Consider the following 15827-nt stretch of genomic DNA (forward strand, 5'->3'; position numbering starts at 1 on the left):
AGGTGTGAGCCACCGCGCCCCGCACACACTTGGCAAATTAAAAAAAAAAAAAATTCGTAGAGACAGTCTCACTATATTGCCCAGGCTGGTCCCCAACTCCTGGGCTCAAGCAATCCTCCCACCTTGGCCTCCCAGAGTGCTGGGATTACAGGCATGAATTAGCCGTGCGCGGTGGCACCACCGTGCCTGCTGGCAAGTATATATCTTGAGTTAGAATTACACAATTCCTGAAGACACCTGACTTTGCCACCTCTCATTCAGTTTACCTGAACCCAGTGTTTTTGGTGAGGTTGAACAACCCTAAGTCTCCTTTGAGCTTTGAGTTGCTGTAATAAATTCTCTAGAGTAGCAGCTGTCTGCTTCCAATTTTGCCTTCGGGGGTTTTTAATTAATTGACATTTTATTTATTTATTTATTTATTTATTTACTTATTTTTGAGAGGGAGTCTCACTCTATCGCCCAGGCTGAAGTGCAGTGGGGCAATCTCGGCTCACTGCAACCTCCGCCTCCCAGATTCAAGCGATTCTCCTGCTTCAGGCTCCTGAATACCTGGGACTACAGGCGGGCGCCACCACCCCTGGCTAATTTTTGTATTTTTAGTAGAGATGGGGTTTCGCCACGTCGACCAGGCCAGTTTAGAACTCCTGACCTCAGGTGATCCGCCCGCCTCGGCCACCCAAAGAGCTGGGATTACAGGTGTGAGCCACACAGACCCGCCGACACCATTTTTAAATGGAGAGATTTCATATGCAGATCCAAATTTGCAGGGTTTTTGTTTTGTTTTGTTTTTCAAATTAGCACTTTTTGGGGGTTGTGTTTTAGGGCGTACAATGTGATGTTTTTCCAGGACGTTGTGGTTTGTGCAAACCTGATAAAGTCCGGAAAGAAGTAGCCAAAATTTTATGTACTCTTCACAGAACCAGCTCTCAAAGCCTTTTGTGTCTCACCAGATCAGCCTTGCAAGGGGATGAGAGTGGGGCGCAGGCGGCTGAGAGCCTTGCTGGGAATCACGCAGGTCGTCCGTGGAAAAGCGTGTACCAAGACCCAGGCCTCTCTGGAAGGTGGGCAGAGGAGGCGTTCAGAGGCAGAGGTGGAAATGAGAACAGGAAATCTAAAGAGAGGTGGCGGACGAGAAGGGGCAAGGGACGTGCAGAGGAAGATAGAGATTGAGGGATGGTGATAGGGCAGTGTAAGCAGCAGAAGGGAAGGGCAGGAGACTGCCTCGAGGAGAAGGGGCAGCGGCAGCACGTCAGGGGCTCTTGGTGAATCTCATTCAACAAATGGCAAAATGGAGCCCAAGTGGTTTGCCCAAGGATGTCCAGCACTTGGCAAGGTGGCAGCTAGAACCCGCGTCTCCTAATCGCGGTCCAGGGATCTTTCTTCGCCTGTCACAGGGACAAGGGGCCAGTGCAGCGCTAGTGCGGAGACACAAGACTCCAGGCACGAAAAAGCAGACGCCGGGCCGGGGCTCCAGCGCTGCAACCACGGCGGTGGACGGAAACCTCTGCCGACGGCTGGGGGCGCCATGAATCGTCGAGGATCCGGGGAGCCCAGTCCAGCCCTTCCTAGCAAGCGACCGCGAAGCGGCAATGGGACGGTGGTCGAAGCCTGCCCACAGCTTCCGCTTCGAAGGCGGCGTTGGAAATGCCGCGCCAGTATCCTTCGGCACCTCCCGAGAGATGGTCAGGAGCTTTTGGAAACTTTAGGTCAGGGGCCAAAGACCAAAAGGCTGGTATTTCGGAACGGCCACATCTCCTGAGAAACCTCCAAGAATATCTGAGGTTGCCGGAAAAAGGTTAGAGAACAGCCGAAATCAGCCGAATGCCATTCGGGACGCTCCGGAGTTTCTCGAGGCACATTCGGGCCCTCTCGGCTCTGCAAGACTCCACTGGAATCTTAGGTCTCGAGCAGATCGTTTCGTCGCCTAAAGGGTAAGGGCGACTTGTACCGACAGTCCCTCGGCAGTTTCCGGAGGTGTTCGGGATAGGCCCGAGCCTGGCGCCCTCTGGCGGCGACCAGGGGTGGGGTGGGGGTTAGTGGGCCAGCGCGCGCAGACGCAGCTGCGCGCCGGCGGTCGTTCAGACCGGATGTGGTTGTGGCTGAGGTCAGTTCCGGCGGGTGACGGTGCGGACGGGTCAGGAGCGTAGAGGCGGCGGCAAAATGGCGGCGCCTGAGGAGCGGGATCTAACCCAGGAGCAGACAGAGAAGCTGCTGCAGTTTCAGGTAGCAGCGAGTACTCGGTGCAGCAAATGCCTCCGCGGGATGGGGAGTGGGCCCCTAGAGGAGTTCAGAACTTTCCTCAGATTGGGCTCAGATTCTTCTTAGACCAGCAGGCCGACCCCCTCCCCCCAGACTCCAACTGCCCTGATTCCCCCGGCCCCCAAGCCTCTGTTGGTCCCTATCCTTCCAGCCATCGCTGCGGCCAGACCCGCCTCGTTTGTGCTTCTGTGCCCTCAGCGTGTCAGCTTCCCTGGTTTCCCTTAGCGGCGTCAGTCCTCAGCCATCCTTCCCAGCCCGGTTATCGGTCGGACCCTCTCCGCCCAACGAGTCTGTATCTGCCGGAGACGCTTAATCCCTACCGCGGAGTTGGCGTCAGTTCGGGTCTCTGACAGAAAAACCTCCTGCCAACATCCCATGCCATTTCCACAAACATTCCCACAAACTGAGGCCTCTTGGATACCAGGTTTCGTGTTGGGGGTTCCGGTCGGGAAGGGGGCAGCTACACACAGACCTGGTCCCCGCCCTAGAGGTGTGGGAGGACACCAAGTGAGAAAACAATGCAAGGTGATAAGTGTCATCAGTGGCTTCTGACGGGATTTATTACTTTTGGCTTATTCCTGGATTCCTGTGCTTCACTATGCTTGAGGAGGGTGGTAACTTGCAGGAATGTTATGTTAATACAGGACGTCGTATTAAGAACATTTGCCACTAATCACTTACCCTTGAGCTGGAGAATGGTTGGAGGATACCACTAGGGTGGGTAACCTTGGCACTTTGTTACCAGTTTCTTATCTCTGAAGAGACTGTCTTAAAAATATCTACCCCCAAGCCGGCCGCGGTGGCTCACGCCTGTAATTTCTGCACTTTGGGAGGCCAAGGCGGGCGAATCACGAGGTCAGGAGTTCGAGACCAGGCTGGCCAACATGGTGAAACCCTGTCTCTACTAAACATACAAAGATTAGCCGAGCATGGTGGTGCACGCCTGTAGTCCCAGGTACTCAGGAGGCTGAAGCAGGAGACTCGCTTGAACCCAGAAGGCGGAGGTTGCAGTGAGCCGAGATCGCACCACTGCACTCCAGCCTGGGCAGCAGCAAGAGTGAAACTCCGTCTCAAAAAAAAAAAAAAAAAAAAATCTACTTCCTGAGGATGTTCTGGAGATCAAATGGACATATGGATGTCAGAAGGGCCTTGTGGACTGTAAAATGCCCCCAAATAGTATTTCTGCTATTAATTTGACTTAGGATAGACCTAACGTTATTGATACACTTATTTCCTTATATAAAATGTGTAAATATTCATTTATTCAGCTATATTTATGAAGAACCTTAGTGCTCAGCGCTGCTAGGTGGAATCCCACTTACTATTTCAGATGTAAGTACTTTGTAAACTTAGTGTACATAACCTCATTTAATACAACAACCCTATGAGGTTCATACTGTTACAGTCGCTGATTTACAGATGAAGGGTATCAGGACCAAGAAATAAAATGCTTAGGTTACACAGCTAGAAAGTGATGATGTCAGATTTAAAGCTATGTCCATCTTCCAGAACCCCAGGCTTCTGACTTCTGTCTTGTACAACTTATATGTCAGTGTACAGTTGAGTGTGGAATGCAGATGCTGAGATAATAAATATTTTTTTGGCGAGTTCTCACTTTTCTGCAATTTCCTTGAATAGACTTCACTATAATAAATTTTGAAGTGGTTATTTTTTCCCCTCTTAAATTGAGCAGTGGGCTGGAAGTGTATAAATGGAAAAATGCTGTCGTAGATGTAATTGACATTTGATTGGAATTTTTGGTAGAGAAATTGAATTGATGACCCAGCAAATTATAATTAAAGAATGAGTAAACAGCAGACTACCAGCTTACACTTCCATTACACTTCCAGGTAGACCACCAATTTCAGAGTGTTGTTTAACTTTGGCAGACCATTTTACCCCCTAGAGCTCTTCAGGGGTAAGCTAACATGTTGTTTAAGTGCAGTGAAGCAATGTGAGTTATGGTATCTTTAGTCTCATACTGGGAGAGCATGAATATGAATATATGATAGCATTTCTGAAGTAAAGTGCATAGGAACTTCCATCTTATCTTCTGTGGAGTTTTTTTTTTTTTTTGAAATGGGGTTTCGCTCTTGTTGCCCAGGCTGGAGTGCAGTGGCGTGATCTCGGCTCACTTCAGCCCATGCCTTCCGGTTTCAAGCCATTCTCCCGCCTCAGCCTCCCGAATAGCTGGGACTACAGGCACGTGCCACCACACCCAGCTAACTTTTTGTATTTTTAGTAGAGATGGGGTTTCACTATGTTGGCCAGGATGGTCTCGATTTCTTGACCTCATGATCCACCCGCCTCGGCTGGGATTACAGGCGTGAGCCACTGTGCCGGGCCAGAACTGTGGAGATCTTTATTAGAAGAGAGGTGGGTAGCAGGTTTGAGCTGTATTAAGATTGCCTTATGAAACTGGATTTATTGAGGGAAATGCATCTTTCTTTTTTCCATTCTATAAGCAATCGCTGGATCAGATTCATTATCCAGATTGCCATTAAACAAACATTTGTTGAAACTCACTAGATGCCAAGCATTATACCAAGCATCAGTTGATGTTCATTAACTCTTTTTTTAAGAAAAATATTTTAGGCTGTGTGCGGTGGCTCACGCCTGTAATCCCAGCACTTTGGGAGGCCGAGGCGGGTGGATCACCTGAGGTCAGGAGTTCAAGATCAGCCTGGCCAACATGACAAACCCCCGTCTCTACTGAAAATACAGAAATTAGCCAGGCATAGTGGCACATGCCTGTAATCCCAGCTATTAGGGGGACTGAGGCAGGAGGATCGCTTAAACCTGGGAGGTGGAGGTTGCAGTGAGCTGAGATCGTGCCACTGCACTCCAGCCTGGGCAACAGAGCGGGACTCTGTCTCAAAAAAGAAAAAAAAAAAAAAACTTTAAAAGTAGAGATGGGGGTCTTGCTATGTTGTCCAGGCTGGTCTCGAACTCCTGCCTCAGCCTCTCACAGTGTTGAGATTACAGGTGTGAGCCACCACACTTGGCCCCTTAACTCTTTTAAATCTTTTAATATAACAGTGTAAAGGGTTAATCTTGTTCATTTTAATAATGAAGAAACAGGTTCTGAGAGGTCAAATAGCTTGCACAAGTAGTAAGTGGTAGAGATTTAGAAATTTATATCCACAACCATCTTGTGTGTAACTTAATGGAGAAGTCAAGTACACACATGAATAATGGGTATATGATACACACACACACACACACACACACTTCAGCCCAGGCTGAAGTGCGGTGGCGTGATCATAGTTCATTGCAACCTCAAACTCCTGGACTCAAGTGAATCCTCCCACCTCAGCCTCCTAAGTGGCTAGGACGAGAAGTGCCCAGCTAATTTTTGTTTGTTTTTGAGACAGAGTCTTGCTCTGTTGCCCAGGCTGGGGTGCAGTGGCACGATCTCGACTCACTGCAGCCTCCGCCTCCTGGGTTCAAGCTATTCTCCTGCCTCAGCCTCCTGAGTAGCTGGGATTACAGGCAGCTGCCACCATGCCTGGCTAATTTTTGTATTTTTAGTAGAGACGATGTTTCCCTGTGTTGGCCAGGCTGGTCTTGAACTCCTGACCTCAGGTGACCCACCTGCCTCAGCCTCCCAAAGTGCTGGGATATTACAGGCATGAGCCACCACTCCCAGCCCTGGCTAATTTTTTCTTCTATTTTCTTTTTTAATTAAAAAAAAAAATTTTTTTTTTTTAAATTTTTTAGACAGGGGCTAGCTCTGTTGCCTAGGCTGGAGAGCAGTGGCATGATCATGGCTTACTGCAGTGATGAACTGAAGGCTCAAGCAGATCCTTCCACCTCAGCCTCTTGAATAGCTGGGACTACAGGCTTGTGCTACCACGCCTGGCTAAAGTTTTCTGTGTGTGTAGAAACGAGGTCTCCCTATGTTGCCCAGGCTGGTCTCGAACTCCTGTGCTCAAGCTGTCCTCCTGCCTCAGCCTCTCAAAGTGCAGGTGTGAACCACTGCGCCTGGCCATAATGTGGTATTTAAAGAGTGCTGTGGAGCTTAGGGAAGACCAAGAGTATTCATGAGGGGAGAAAGATGGTTTAGCAGTTTAGCAGTTAACAATTTTTTTTTTTTTTGAGACGGAGTCTCTCTCTGTTGCCCAGGCTGGAGTGCAGTGGTGCGATCTCGGCTCACTGCAGCCTCTGCCTCCCGAGTTCTGGTGATTCTCCTGCCTCAGCCTCCCAGGTAGCTGAGATTACAGGCATGCACCACACGCCGGCTAATTTTTGTATTTTTAGTAGAGATGGGGTTTCACCATGTTGGCCAGGCTGGTCTAGAACTTCTGACCTCAGGTGACCCGCCTGCCTCAGCCTCCCAAAGTGCTAGGATTACAGGCGCGAGCCACAGGACCCGGCCAGCAGGTAACATTTATTAAGTATCTACTATGCCTTAGGCGTAGTGTTAAAGTATAACTATTACGTTTAATCCTTACAGCAGTTTTTAAAGTACCATAGGTGGTATGCATAAGGAAACAAATCTATCGATGTATTTGCTCAAGGTGATTAAGCTACTAGGTAGTGGAATTCTAGTGGGTCTACATCTGTACTTCAAGGCTGAGCTCTTACCAATATACGTTGCTACTTTGGAAGAGGAATAGAATTTCAACAGGTGTTGGGCAGAATATTCAAAGCTGAAGAAATAGCTTGCACAAGGTAGGGAGATGGGAAAGTGAAGTGTCTGTGGTGATGAACTGAAGAGTATTGGAAGCTGACAGTAAGACTAGAAAGGTAAATTAAAGCCAGATTTTGGAGGCCTGTCAAAGCTGGCTTCCAGCTTTGAAATGGTTTAAACTTTAATCTGTAGACAAGGGGAGCCATCAAAGGATTTTTCAACTAGGGAGTGGCACTAGGTTTCAGGTTTGCTTCACTAACAGTATGGAGTATGTGTTTGGAATCTCCACAGGGGTTAGGACAGAACAGGATGACACGTTAGAAGTTGGTTCTCAATATGTTTTTTCATTTGGTATATTGAAATTAGGGAAAGTAAAATATTTTGGAAATCTCAGGTTTCCTGTGTTTCACTTTTTTTGTGACATGATTTGGTTAGAACTCCCCAAGGCATTTTATTTAATATCATGTTTCTCAGCCTATTTGATGTTTTCTAGGATTCTTCTATAGTTCTCCACTTCTGTTTGTTTTGGAATCAGTTGAATATGAGTAACTATTGCAGACAATTGTTTTAAACCATTTCAAATGGGAAAGAATAAGGACATAGGCTTTAAGGAGAGCTAATGCAGGTATGTGAAAGGTTACTTTTATTGGCGTTCATTTTCCCAGATTTCCAAATATAGCAGACTCTCCTAGTGCCTTGGTTCACTGCCTCTAGATTGCTGTTGGAACAGCTGGAGAAGGATGACATGGACAGAGAGAAGGGGGAACTAAAGGAGTTACGCAGGCCAGCAGAGGAAGAAATGATCCCTTTTCTGCTTGCACAGGAGGAAGAAATGTATGGCCCTCATCCTTTTAAATGACAGTCTGAACGCTGGGCTGTAGAATCAAATTTATAACTCATTTTGAAAATCTTTCTTTTGGCTTCACCTGATTATTACCTAAAGGGAAAAAAACACATGGTGCTGTTCATGTATTGAAAACAGAACATACGATGGTCCAGTTGAGGTTTTTTTGCCAGAGAATTTGGCACTGTTGAGAAAACAAGAGCTTTGAAAATCCAGGCAAATATGACTTAGCTTTTCAACAGCTTCTGGTGAGTTCTGCGATCTTAAACAGGTTCTTGCTTCTTTGAATCTCTTTCATTTTCTATAAAATGGAGATACTGGCCGGGCGCAGTAGCTCATGCCTTTAATCCCAGCACTTTGGGAGGTCAAGGCCTCCCAAATCATGAGGTCAAATCATGAGGTCAGGAGTTTGAGACCAGCCTGGACAACATGGTGAAACCCCATCTCTACTAAAAATACAAAAAAATTATCTGGGCATGGTGGCAGGTGCCTGTAATCCCAGCTACTTAGGAGGCTGAGGCAGGAGAATTGCTTGAACCTGGTAGGTGGAGGTTGCAGTGATCCAAGACCACGCTATTGCACTCCAGCCTGGGCAAGAGCAAGACTCCATCTTAAAAAAAAAAAAAAAGTTGGAGATACTATTATCTAGTTCACAGCATTCTTTTTATTTTTTACTTTAAAAAATCTAGTAGGCTGGGGACCTGTAATCCCAGCACTTTGGGAGGCCGAGGCAGGCAGATCACTTGAGGCCAGGAGTTCAAGACCAGCCTGACCGTCTCTACTAAAAATGTAAAAATTAGCCAGACATATTGGCATGCACTTGTGATCCCAGCTACTCGGGAGGCTGAGGCAGGAGAATCACTTGAACTCTGGAGGCAGTGGTTGCAGTGAGCCGAGATCGTGACACTGCACTCCAGCCTGGGCGACAGAGTGCGAATCTCAAATAAATAAAAATAAAATATCAAAATAAATAAAAATACAAAAGAAGTTAGTCAGGTGTGGTGGCACGGGCCTGTAATCCCAGCTACTCAGGAGGCTGAGGCATGGGAATCACTTGAACTCAGGAGGTGGAGGTACCAGTGAGCCAAGATCACGCCACTGCACTCTAACCTGGGCAACAGAGCCAGATTCTTTCTTAAAAAAAATGTAGTAATATATGCTTGTTGCAAGTTAGCAACATACAATTGTATTTTAAAAAGTAATCAAATCTTATTTTATTTCCCCATTCTAGTTCCAGATTTGTTGTTTGTGTATTTTTGTCTTCTGCATGTACAGTCTACAAACGCTTAATGTGGAAGCTTTCTTAACCTTAACCTTCACTTGACTGATTAATTGGAACAGATATCCTCCTTTCCCTAAACTCTGTTCTGTAATATGTTCAAGCGTTTCTGCAAACTTTACTCTGTAATACTCTCAAGTGTCCAGTTGTACTCCTGACAAGAGGCAGTTATGTTTGCTCCCAAACTACTGTGTGCTGGTTATGTTTGTCATGTGCATTTAATTAAACACTACATAAACCTATAAAATACCAGTGCAAAAGGAGTTTTCATTGATATGAAACCAAAATGAAAAGCTTTAAACTGGCTCTGTCCGGGAAATTGCTAAAAAAAAAATTGCTGTTCAGTTAGGTGTGGGCAAGTTAACTGTAAATGACTTTGGGAAAAATCATTGAGATGCAAGATTGTGCACTTACTGCTTGGCAAGTGTTCAGGGTTGCACTCCACTTAAAGAAATCAAATCAGTATGGGTTATGCTAAAAAGATCCCAGCCTGGGCAACATGGTGAAATCTCATCTCTGCTAAAACTACAACAAAAAAATTAGCTGGACTTAGTGGCGCATGCCTGTGGGCCTGTGATCCCAGCTACTTGGGAGACTGAGGTGGGAGCATCACCTTAGCCCAGGAGGTGGAGGCTGCAGTGGGCCATAATTGCACCACTGCACTCCAGCCTGGGTGACAGAGTGAGACCTTGTCTCAAACAAAAAAAAAAGTAAAAAATAGCTGGGCACAGTGGTGCACGCCTGTAATCCCAGTACTTTGGGAGGCCGAGGTGGGCAGATCACCTGAGGCCAGGAGTTTGAGACCAGCCTAGCCAACATGGTGAAACCCTATCTCTACTAAAATACAGAAATTAGCCGGACTTCGTGGCGGGTGCCTGTAATTCCAGATACTCAGGAGGCTGAGGCAGGAGAATTGCTTGAACCTGGGAGGCAGAGGTTGCAGTGAGCCGAGGTCACACCAGTGCCCTCCGGCCTGGGTGACCGAGCGAGACTCCCTCTCAAAAAACTAAAGGAGTGCCAGTGGATCCATTCCCTAAAGAAAAGGATAGGCTTTTCTCAAAAGGTTGTTGTGTTACTGTGAGTTCTTTGTTAAAATGAAATGTTGACATACTGTGTAGAATATTTTTATTACTCACTTTGACTTCAGTTAATTGATTAGTTATGGGTCCCATTCTCGCTGGGTAAGAGAACTTCTGTCTTTGTCTTACAGAAATATGATTATATTATACTTAACTGCGTAGCGTAGGTAAGTAGTCATGAAGACTGACTGGATTTGTTTGTTTGAGACATAGTTTTGCTCTTGTTGCCCAGGCTGGAGTGCAGTGGTGTGATCTCAGCTCATTGCAACCTCCACCTCCTGGGTTCAAGCAATTCTCCTGCCTCAGCCTCCTGAGTAGCTGGGATTACAGGTGTGTGCCACCATGCCCGGCTAATTTTTGTATCTTTAATAGAGCTGGGGTTTCCCCATGCTGGCCAGGCTCGTCTTAAATTTCTAACCTGAGGTGAGCCGCCCACCTCGGCCTCTCAAAGTGCTGGCATTACAGGCATGAGCCACAGTGCCTAGCCCAAAATATATTTTTAAAACTTAAAATGAACAACTCCATTAAAAGGTAGGCAAAAGATCAGAATAGACAACTCACCAAAGAAGATACACAGATGGCATGTAAGCATATGAGAAGATGCTCAAATCTTTTTTTTTTTTAATAATTTTATAATTTATTTATTTTTTATTTTTATTTAATTTTTATTATACTTTAAGTTCTAGGGTACATGTGCACAACGTGCAGGTTTGTTACATATGTATACATGTGCCGTGTTGGTGTGCTGCACCCATCAATTCGTCAGCACCCATCAGCTCGTCATTTACATTAGTTATAACTCCCAGTGCTCAAATCTTTAAGGATTTGAGGTCCTTAAGGAATTGCAAATTAAAACAACAGTGAAACAGGAACCCTCCTGAGTTCAAGCAACCCGGCCACCTTGGCCTCCCAAAGTGCTTGAATTACAGGTGTGAGCCTCTGCACCCAGCCTCAGCTGGAATTTCTGTTCCATTGGTCTTTTCCTATATGTGCCAATATTGCACTTAATTACAGAGGCTTATGATATATTTTGATCTGGAGGAACACCCCTGCCTCCCCTCCCCTTCCCTTCCCTTCCCTTCTTGACAGAGTATCTGTCACCCAGGCTGGAGTGCGATTGTGCAGTCTTGGCTCACTGCAGCCTCCGCCTGCTGGGCTCAAGCCATCCTCCCACCTCCCCCTCTTAGGTAGTTGGGACCACAGGCACATGCCACCATGCCCAGCTAATTTTTGTATTTTTAGTAGAGATGGGGTTTCGCCATGTTGGCCAGGCTGGTATTGAACTCCTGACCTTAAGTGATCCACCTGCCTTGGCCTTACAAAGTACTGGGATTATAGGCATGAGCCACCACATCTGACCTCAGAATAATATATATATATATATTTTTTTGAGACGGAGTCTCACTCTCTCGCCCAGGCTGGAGTGCAGTGGCACGATCTCGGCTCACTGCAACCTCTGCCTCCCAACTTTGTTCTGCCTCAGCTTCCCGAGTAGCTGAGACTACAGGCGTGTGCCACCACGACCGATTAATTTTTGTATTTTTTTAGTAGAGACGGAATTTCACCACATTGGCCAGGCTGGTCTTGAACTGCTGACCTTGTGATCCACCCACCTCGGCCTCCCAAAGTGCTGGGATTACAGGCGTGAGCCACCGTGCCCGGCCCAGAACAGTATTTCTAACAAAAATAATTGGAGTGGCATTGATTAGAGCAGCATAAAATTTTTCTGTGTACCTCATGGTCTGACTTCACTGTCAAACCTTACATTTTTACCCTTTCTATTTCTATTCCAGTGATATTTTTTAATTTCCCTAACATATTATTCCTTCTCATGCCTCCATACTTGCTCTTCCCTTGTCCTGAAATTTCTCTTTCCACTAGCTTTCAGCTCAGAACCTTGATTTCTTCCTTGATAAGTTCCTTGAAGGACTTAAGGATTTGTTTACTGGTGTGTAGTAATTGTCATAATAATAAAATTATTTACATGTCTTTTAACTCCACACAGTTTTGGGGGGTTCAAACTGATTTCTTTGTTTGGTGCTTGCTGCATGACAGATGCTTGATTAATATTTGTTCAGTGAATAATTCACCAGAAATCTCAATCCCAAAGAGTTTTTTGTTCTATTCTTTTTTTTTCTCTTTCGAGCTACAGGCCCATGCCACCACACCCAGCTAACATGGACTCCTTAAGTTGTCCAGGCTGGTCTCAAACTCCTGGACTCAAGCGATCTGCCTGCTTCAGCCTCTTTTTTATTTTTATTTTTTGTTTTTTGAGCGTTGAAAGTTAACCATATTCTCATCTTTGCAGCAGTGTAGGGGAAAGAGGTCCATATTAGGAACTTAGCAATTTGATATCTCTGACAGTTACTTTATCCTTGTAGGCCTCAGTTTCTGTATCTGCAAAATGACATAGATATTTGTGTGGGTGTGGGTGTGGGTGTTTTGTTTTTTCTTTCAACTTTCATTTTAGCTAAGGGGGTAAGTGTGCAGGTTTGATACATGAGTAAATGATTTGTTGCTGGGATTTGTTGTATGAATGATCCCATCACCCAGATTGTAAGCGTAGTATCCAACACTTAGTTTAATTTTTCAACACTTGCCCCCTTCCCACTCTACCCCATCTAGTAGTCCTCAGTGTCTGTTGTTCTCATCTTTGTGTCTACGTGTACTCAGTGTGTTTAGCTCCCACTTATAAGTCAGAATGTGGTATTTGGTTTTTTGGTTCTGCATTAATTTACGATGACAGCCTCCAGCTACATCCATATTGCTGTGAAGGATGTGATTTTGTTCTTTTTTATAAGTGCATGGTATTCTATGTGTATATGTACCACATTTTCTTTTTTTTTTTTTTTTTTTTGAGATGGAGTCTCGCTCTGTCGCCCAGGCTGGAGTGCAGTGGCGCCATCTTGGCTCACTGCAAGCTCTGCCTCCCGAGTTCATGCCATTCTCCTGCCTCAGCCTCCCAAGTAGCTGGGACTATAGGCACCCGCCACCACGCCCAGCTGATTTTTTGTATTTTTAGTAGAGATGGGGTTTCACTGTGTTAGGCAGGATGGTCTCGATCTCCTGACCTTGTGATCTGCCCACCTTGGCCTCCCAAAGTGTTGGGATTACAGGCGTGAGCCACTGCGCCCAGCCATGTACCACATTTTCTTTTTTCAGATCACTGTTGATGGGCATCTAGGTTGATTCCATGTCTTTGCTATCATGAATAATGCTTTGATCAACATATGAGTGTGTGTCTTTTTGGTAGAACGAGTTATTCTCCTTTGAGTGTATACACATTAATGGGATTGCTGGGTCAAATGATAGTTTCGGTTTTTTGAGTTCTTTGAGAAATCCCCAGACTGCTTTCTGCAGTGGCTGAACTAATTTACATTCCCACCAATATTGTATAAGCATTCCTTTTTCTCTATGGCCTTGCCAATACCTAGTTATTTTTTGACTTTTTAGTAGTAGCCATTCTGACTGGTACAAAATGGTAACTCATTGTGATTTGATTTACATTTCTCTAATGATCGGTGATGTTGACTATTTTTGGCCGTGAGTGTGTATGTATGTGTGTGTATATGTGTGTGTGTGTATGTGTGTGTGTGTGTGTGTGTATATATATATATATATATATATTTTTTTTTTTTTTTTCTTAGGGTCTCACTTCGTTGCTGGGACTGGAGTGTAGTGGCATGATCTCAGCTCACTGCAGCCTCCGCCTTCCAGGTTCAAGAGATTCTCCTACCTCAGCCTCCCGAGTAGCTGGCACTACAGGCACGTGCCACCATGCCCAGCTAACTTTTGTATTTTTTGGTAGAGATGGGGTTTCACCTGTTGGCCAGGCTGATCTCGAACTCCTGGCCTCAAGTGACCCACTCACCTTGGCCTCCCAAAATTATGGGATTGCAGGCACGAGCCACCACTCCCAGCCCTGTATATGTCTTCTTTTGAGAAGTGTCTGAGGTGGGTGTGGTGGCTCACACCTGTAATCCCAGCACTTTGGGAGGCTTAGGCAGTGGATCTCTTGAGCTTAGGAGTTTAAGACCAGCCTGGGCAACATGACAAGACCCAAACTGTACCAAAAATCCAGAAAATTCACCAGGCATGGTGGTGTGGGCCTGTTGTCCCAGCTACTTGGGAGGCTGAGGTGGGAGGATCACTTGAACCTAGGAGATGGAGGTTGCAATGAGCCAAGCAAGATGGTGCCACTGCACTCCAACCTGGGTGACAGAGTGACACCCTTGTCTCAAAGAAAAAAAGAGAAGTGTCTGTTCATGTACTTTGTACCCACCTCCCTTTTTTTTTTTTGAGACAATATTTTACTCCGTTGCTTAGGCTGGAGTGCAGTGGTGCCATCTTGGCTCACTGCAACCTCTGCCTCCCAGGTTCAAGCGATGTCTCTTGCCTTAGCTTCCTGAGTAGCTGGGATTACAGGCGCACACCACCACACCCAGCTAATTTTTGTATTTTTAGTAGAGACAGGGTTTCACTGTGTTGTTCAGGCTAGTCTCGAACTCCTGACCTCAAGCAGTTCACCCAGCTCAGCCTCCCAAGGTGCTGGGATTACAGGTGTGAGCCACTGCACCCAGCTTTTTGTTTTTGTTTTTGTTTTTCGAGACAGGTTCTTGCTCTCTCTCCCAAGCTAAAGTACAGTAGTGTGATGATAGCTCACTGTGGCCTGAGAGTCTTGCTCAAGTGGTCCTCCCACTTCAGCTTCCAGAGGAGCTGGGCCTACAGGTGTACACCACCACACTGGGCTAATTTTTAAATGTTTTTTAGAGATGCTGCCTAGCCTGGTCTTGAACTTCTGATTTTAAGCAATCCTCCCACCTTGGCCTCCCCAAGTGATGGGATTACTAGTATGAGCCACTCCGCCTGGCTTTTGCCCTTTTTTTTTTAATGGGGTTATTATTATTACTATTATTTGCTCATTGAATTGTTTAAGTTTCTCATATATTTCGGATATTAGGCCTTTGTCAGATTCATAGTTTGCAAAGATTTTCTTCCATTTTGTCTGTTTACTCTGTTGATAGTTTCTTTTGCTGTGTAGAAGCTCTTTAGTTTAATTAGGTCCCACTTTTCAATATTTGTTTTTGTTGCAAATGTTTTTGGGGACTTAGTCATAAATTCTTTGCCAAGACTGATGTCCAGAATGGTACTACTAGGTTTTCTTCTAGGATTTTTATAGTTTTAGGTCTTACATTTAATGACTAATATTTTTAAACTTTACAGGGGTGTTATAAGAAAGGATCAGAGGCCAGGCGCGGTGGCTCAAGCCTATAATCCCAGCACTTTGGGAGGCTGAGACGGGCGGATCACGAGGTCAAGAGATCGAGACCATCCTGGCTAACATGGTGAAACCCCGTCTCTACTAAAAAAAATACAAAAAACTAGCCGGACAAGGTGGCGGGCGCCTGTAGTCCCAGCTACTCGGGAAGGCTGAGGCAGGAGAATGGGGTAAACCCAGGAGGCGGAGCTTGCAGTGAGCTGAGATGTGGCTATTGCAGTCCAGCCTGGGAGACAGAGCGAGACTCTGTCTAAAAAAAAAAAAAAGGATCAGAAAGGCTAGGTGGAGTGGCTCACGCCTGTTATCCCAGCACTTTATGAGACAGAGGTGGGAGGATCACCCGAGGTCAGGAGTTCGAGACTAGCCTGGCCAACGTGGTGAAACCCCAACCCTACTAAAAATACAAAATTAGCCGGGCGTGGTGGCAGGCGCTTGTAGTACCAGCTACTCGGGAG

General features: G+C 45.9%; 1 protein-coding gene across 2 annotated transcripts in view; it reads left to right on the forward strand.

The window, feature by feature from the left end:
* The first annotated feature begins 965 nt into the window (after nt 1-965).
* Nucleotides 966-15827, forward strand: part of FAF2 (Fas associated factor family member 2) — a 63555-nt gene continuing 48693 nt past the window's right edge. The window contains exon 1 of one of the 2 annotated variants that reach the window (XM_017960160.3): nt 966-1931. Coding sequence is in view for 1 of the 2 variants with exons in the window: in XM_009209609.1 (XP_009207873.1) it covers nt 2161-2223 (63 nt within the window). In the remaining variant the exon portion in view is untranslated. Of the gene's footprint in view, nt 1932-2063; nt 2224-15827 lie in introns of those variants that run through there. The other variant, XM_009209609.1, reaches the window with a different exon arrangement.

Source organism: Papio anubis, chromosome 5 (genome assembly GCF_008728515.1).
Source record: "Papio anubis isolate 15944 chromosome 5, Panubis1.0, whole genome shotgun sequence".
Classification (NCBI taxonomy): domain Eukaryota; kingdom Metazoa; phylum Chordata; class Mammalia; order Primates; family Cercopithecidae; genus Papio; species Papio anubis.